The sequence below is a fragment of the Rhinoderma darwinii genome, chromosome 4 (genome assembly GCF_050947455.1).
Source record: "Rhinoderma darwinii isolate aRhiDar2 chromosome 4, aRhiDar2.hap1, whole genome shotgun sequence".
Lineage (NCBI taxonomy): Eukaryota > Metazoa > Chordata > Amphibia > Anura > Rhinodermatidae > Rhinoderma > Rhinoderma darwinii.
In genome coordinates, this window is record NC_134690.1 from 234,656,172 (window position 1) to 234,662,275 (window position 6,104).

The window sequence follows — 6,104 nt, forward strand, 5'->3', positions numbered from 1 at the left end:
GTAATAAACAAGCTTTAGAGCAGTAGGTAAGAATTAAAGTGACCCTCAGACAGTTTTATTATAAGACTGAAGAATAAAATAAAGAATAGCAGAAAATAAATCTCAGCCAGAAATGCATATACTTACACAACAGATGCCTTGTCCATTAGAGGACTGACTTCATAACAACAAACTGAACACCAAGATAAATCCAGAAACTTTTATATCCACCGCTTAGCTGAAGATGTGACTCACAGCGGTATATGACTTCATTCTCCTGGGGCAAGGAATAGAGACTAAATTAGAAAGCTCCTTGAAATACCTGACTCAGCTTTACTTCTAATTAAAGGTCACCAAAATAGAAGACCACATCACAAGAAGCCTTTGAAAATATCTGCTATCCTACGGTTCTGATTCATGCCATAGTTGAGGGTTATATTGGAAAGCCTTTGTATAACATATAAATAATTTTATTATGAAGTGCGGGGTGAGTCACTGAATGAGAAGAATGCTTGGCACCTGAACTTTGAGAGATTTCTCCTAATCGACTGCCGTTTGGTACACCCTTCCTCTGCCCGTTACCTTCCAGTTGTTTCTCAGACCAATATTGCCCATCATGCAGATTTGACATCCAGGCGAAGTGGTTAGGAGACAGCGAAGTCTATAAATTGCGTCTTTAGCTGAAGTCCCGGAAGCTCCAAGTGACCTTCTACCTAAAGTCTCTCAGACTATATTTGTGCCTTTAACCCCTCAAGGACACTGCCAATTTTCCGACTGCTATAGTTTTTTTTTCTCCATTTCTTTTTTTAAGGTTTTTCTTGAGATGAAAAAAAAAACTGTTCACATTTTACAATGCGGAAGAGTAAAGGAGAGGAAATACAATAGAAACATGTAATATAGTTATTTTTCATATTTACGCTTGAGATCAATATTTTACAGTATGGCACTTTAAATCGAATGACTTGAGAGGAGATGAGTTGAGGCGCTTAACAGAAAATGTTATCTTACTAATGAACTGTGTTGTATTTGCTTAAAAGTCACGCTTCCCATCTGTTTCTGAACACCGATCCTTTGGTTAGGGACGATGCAGTCATGAACTCATACCAACAGATGTTGTTGATGTTATGTATAATTTCTCTCGTTGTTGTTATTATATTGGATATTGGACTTCCAGTATTCTGCTATTTCATTTTCATTACTGTTAAGGTATGTAAAATTATTGTTTGGTGAGAATGAGAAAATGTGTCCATGTTTATATTTAAAAGTTCTAAGGAGGCATCCAAGATAATCGGTAAGGGCCTGTTCACATCTGCGTTGGAGGCTCCATTAGGAGCTTCTGTCGAAGATCCGGCCGAAAATACCGGAAACAATAGTCCAGCATGCTGCGCCATTATTTCCAGTAAAACCATGTATACCCTGATGGAAACCCGACAGAATCCATTAAAGTCTATTGGATTCCGTTGGGGTGCCAATTGTTTCCGTTTTACAATTTAATCAGGGCTTCCGGTATTTTCGTTGTTATGCTCTTCTAATGAAGCAGAGCAACGGAAACACCGAAGCAGGTGTGAACAGGCGCTAATCCACATTTAAAGGACTAAAATGTCTTTATAGCTGCACAATCTCACTAAATATATTTAAACGTACCTACAGATGTAGCCATCTTTATCTTGATTCTGATAACTTGCTGCAGCGTGATATCACACAACAAAAGATATTGAAAAGTCTGAAAAAGTCAAGATAAGAGATCTAGCCATTGTTTATTTATTTAATGCATTAAAAGTCAAGGTAAAGACGGCTATATCTGTATATTGTTACGTCTCCAGCAATGGCTAGAGACGTTGAAAAAAACAAGCGATTTTTAACTCCTTAGCGATGTCCACCGTACATGGGCGGTCTGTCAGAATGGGGGTCACTTAGGAGCTGAGCCTGTAATAAACCTGGCAGGTGCCAACTGTTTTATACAACTGACACCCGCCTGCAATAGCCTGAATTGGAGATAACTCTGTTCCCGGCCATTTAACCCATCAGATGCCATGGTCCATGGTGCCATTTGATATGGAAAACCAGGGTGAAAGAAACTGAGATGAATACACTGACCTGATTGGGTTGGTATAAAGAGCGGATATTGCTGTTAGGGGAGATTCACACGAACGTTGCGTTTTTGCGCGCGCAAACAACGCAGCGTTTTGCGAGCGTGTCAGCAGCGTGGCCAATGCGTTTTTGAACGATGTATGCGTGTAATACGCGCGTAAGACATGCGTTTTTCCCGCGCGTGGAAAAAACGCACTCAGCTGTTCTGTTTACGCCAGGCTTCAAAAGGGCCATTAATGCAATACCCCTGCTTCATCTGTGCACCTGTGTTAATTCATTTGTGTGCTTTGGATGCAACCCACTGTTTCTACCAGTATTTTAGTGAAGTTTGTCTGCCAGACTGCATTGATGCCACCTAGCTCTCTGGCCCGTGTGCTATTAGCATGGATGATATCCCGTAGGTTTGGGCAACGAGGTAGCCCTCTACGGCCACACCGGCGGAGATCAGGTAGGATGTGGGTTCACCCAATAGTGGCCCAACGCACCTCTAAAGGGCATTTTCATATCCTCTTTGCTGACCTCCGTCGTCACCCTGAGAAATTTCGGGCCTTTTGCCGCCTGTCTGTGCATGCCTTTGATATGCTGCTGGAGCTGGTTCGGCCTGGAATAACCTATCAGAACACAAACATGCGACGCTGTATTTCCCCCGAGGAGCGTCTCCTTCTGACGTTACGGTATGTGCAGTTTTGTTAGCCAGGTTACACCTTTTTTAATGTCCTTAATGTCCTAAACTAACATGTTTTCTTTGTGCTTTGCTTGTATGAATTTCTGTAGTTTTTTGGCGACCGGCATTAGCTACCATGCCCTTCATTTTGAATTCCTAATTGGAGTCTCCACTATTTGCGGCATTGTCCCAGCAACCTGTGTGGTCCTGTGGCAGAGATTGAAGAGCAGCGTGATCCCTCAGCCTACGGCCCAACACTGGCTTCGCATAGCGCAGCAGTTTGAACGCGACACCCAATTTCCTAACTGTATTGGTGCACTCGATGGGAAGCACATCCGTGTGCAGAAACCGCCCCACTCTGGCTCTCGCTACTTCAATTACAAGCAGTATTTTTCAATAGTTTTGCTTGCGTTGTCGGACTGTAATTTCTGCTTTACCATCGTGGACATCGGGTCCTATGGCAGCTCGGCGGATGCACGCATTTTTCGCTCATCTAGAATGGCACAGCGTCTAATGTCCAACCAACTTGATGTCCCCGAGCCTAGCATCCTCCCTGGCACCAGCGGGCCACCCCTTCCTTATGTTATGGTTGCAGATGAAGGTTTTGCCCTCAGCAAACACGTAATGCGGCCATTTGCGCGGAGGGGCATGGATAACCGTAGGCGCATTTTCAATCAGCGACTATGCAGAGCACGGAAAGTCGTGGAATGTGCCTTTGGCATCATGACCAGCAAGTGGAGGGTCCTGATGACATCAATGCAATTGTCGCCGTCAAATGTCACATGCGTGATCAAAGCCTGTGTTGTGCTGCACAACTTTACCCGCATCAATGATGCCGCTCATGATGTGGAATATATGGGAACATCTGCACCCACCACCAGCCTGAGCCAGGCTGCTCGGCCTGGCCGGCCACCGACATGTGGGCAGCGAGTGCGCCACCAATTTGCCGAGTATTTTGCCAGGCAGGCTTGAGAAGTGACCTGCCAGAACGCTGCCATTTGAGTTGTGGTGAAGTTAATCTTATTTGAGAGAACGTCTGTTTATCCCTCAAGGCCTTTTTTGGTGGGGGGGGTGTGGGGGAGGGTTAGGGACTCGCAAAACTTGAGGCCCCTTGACGTGGGTTGCGAGCTTAAAGCTCGGTAGGCGCTTGGAATACCCTTTTTAGACGGCAGGAATGCATGGACATCACATCCTCTTGTGGAAACTATGTATTTCCTGGCCTATATGTATGTGAGCGTTTCGGGGGGAGTAAAGTTAGTTCTGGCCAAACACTAACTATACTAATTACAGCTGAGTTCCTGGTATTCCAAACCCCTTCCGAACAACGAAGACCTCAAAGATGTGGTGGAGAAATCTAATACCGTCACAACCTCTAAGGCAACAGCACCTCCTAGCGGTAGAGGCAGTAGAAAAGGTGTGCAAGGTAACAAAAGGATTGTCCACACAGAACTTCAAAATATCGAACTTTAGTAGTAGTCATGTTTGTGGCACATACTCGCCATATCAGCCAAATAAATACAGAGGCGGGAAAACATACCCGAACAAAAAAGTGCACCAACATGATGCATATACAACAAATTCCTAGCATGTCATCGATTTCTAACATGTGTCGGTAGAAAAAAAGAGCCCCTAAAGATTCTGATAGGCATGGGTCGGCGAGCTGTAACCCGACCGTTCCGCACCACTCTGCTGTCCCCGGCCCTGAGGAGCCTGTTCCTGCACAGCATATTGGGGTTGATACTGCGGGTGGTAACCCTGAGGCTGCATGTGAGCCTGTAAACTTGGCCCAGGTATGGAGTATTGAGGAAAGTGATGGACTGGCCCAGGCATTGGGGCAGGGGAGAGGTATCTTGGGGCAGGAGGGTATTGCGCCATCTGCGAGAAGACGGGGGCAGGTTGGGAGGGCCTTGGCACATGGGCACGCGCTGAGGGCATATATACACTACGCCAGTGCTCCAGAGAAGTAAAGCACCGGCCTGGACTTAGCGGGGGTGTCGCACAGTCGATTAAAGACAGCATATTTATTTGCAGCCGCACCAACCTATCCTCTGGTACCCGCCGCATCAAAGGTGCCATGCTCCGGCAAAAAAAATCGTGCTGGTCCTCATCGGCTGCACGGCGCAGGTACTCCAGAACACGGGCGTCCACCTGTGCAGCTGCGGGTGGGTTACCAGGACGTCTGCGGCGGGGTGCTGCTTGTCTAGGTGCCACTTGGTCCGGTTGTCCTGCTTCAGGCGCTGAGGCGACTGGACCAGGATCCTCTCTAGTGGCCTCCGGGGTGAGGGCGACCAGGGGAGCAGCGGCTTCGGACGCCTGGCTACACTGGGGCCGTGCCTCCTCTTCTGAAGCATCCAGAGTGTCGCTAGTTCTATAATATAGGGGACACGTCAGTTGAGGAAACAAATGTCATGTGCAAACACCAAGGCGTTTTGGGGTATGTAACATGTTTGGAGGGTGACGTGGCCACAAAGGGACAACAACGAGTACTTACGGTCGCATGTCCATTATTTCCCGCAGGAACAACAGCTGGTCGTAGTACATGTAGCGCCGTTTTTGGGGACCACCATCTCCGCTACGGGCGCCGGATCCATGTTCTCGACGGAACTGGTCCCTCGAGCTGCGCCACCGTCTCTTTACATCGTCCACTGTATGATGAATAAGAACACATCATTGATTAAACTCAGCAGATGTGAGTGCGCACACAGACAGTGCATGTATAAACTGGTGTTATTAAACACACGTCTACACAAGAACAAGCCTAAGTTGATGATACTATATATAAAGATGGCACTGAACCGAAACGTTGGCAATGACAGGCAATTATTCAGCAGGGACGCAATATCCAATATGGATGTCATTATACACATCAATGGCGACACACAGATATCCACTCACCAATTTGTAGCCGGTCACGGGTGCGGCTGTCGGCCCACTCCTGCTCAAATAGCGCCTCTGCTATCTGCTCCCATGCTGCCTCCTTCAATGTGCGGTCATGGTACGACTCCGCATGGGTGTTCCAGACCTCCGGCCGCTCCTGAACTAACCGAATGAGCTTCCCAACATCCATCTGCCGAGGCATGCCTGCAAAGTGCTTGTGGTGCTTTTGCAAACGGTGTGGCCTCTTTTGCAAAACCTGCTGTCTAACCAACTTCCTGCTTTTCTGCTGGTTTCAACTAGTTAGTTCAAACTCATTTGCATTGAGACAACGTGTCCTGCGTGAAAAACGCGCGTTCGCAGCTGCTGCCAGCGTATGACATGCGTGATTTTCACGCACCCATTGACTTCAATGGGTGCGTGATGCGTGAAATACGCAGAGTTTTTGAACCTGTCGCGTATAGTACGCAGCGAACAAACGCTGCGCAAGAATCAC

General features: G+C 47.0%; 1 protein-coding gene across 1 annotated transcript; it reads right to left on the bottom strand.

Annotated features, from left to right (window-relative positions):
* Positions 1-4,184: 4,184 nt before the first annotated feature.
* LOC142761046 (uncharacterized) lies at positions 4,185-6,104 on the bottom strand. The gene is made up of 3 exons (XM_075864233.1): positions 5,630-6,104; positions 5,226-5,379; positions 4,185-5,102 (listed from the first exon to the last, which is right to left on the bottom strand). The coding sequence occupies exons 1-3, from the start codon at positions 5,811-5,813 to the stop codon at positions 4,364-4,366; spliced, it is 1,077 nt and encodes a 358-aa protein (XP_075720348.1). The 5' UTR covers positions 5,814-6,104; the 3' UTR covers positions 4,185-4,363.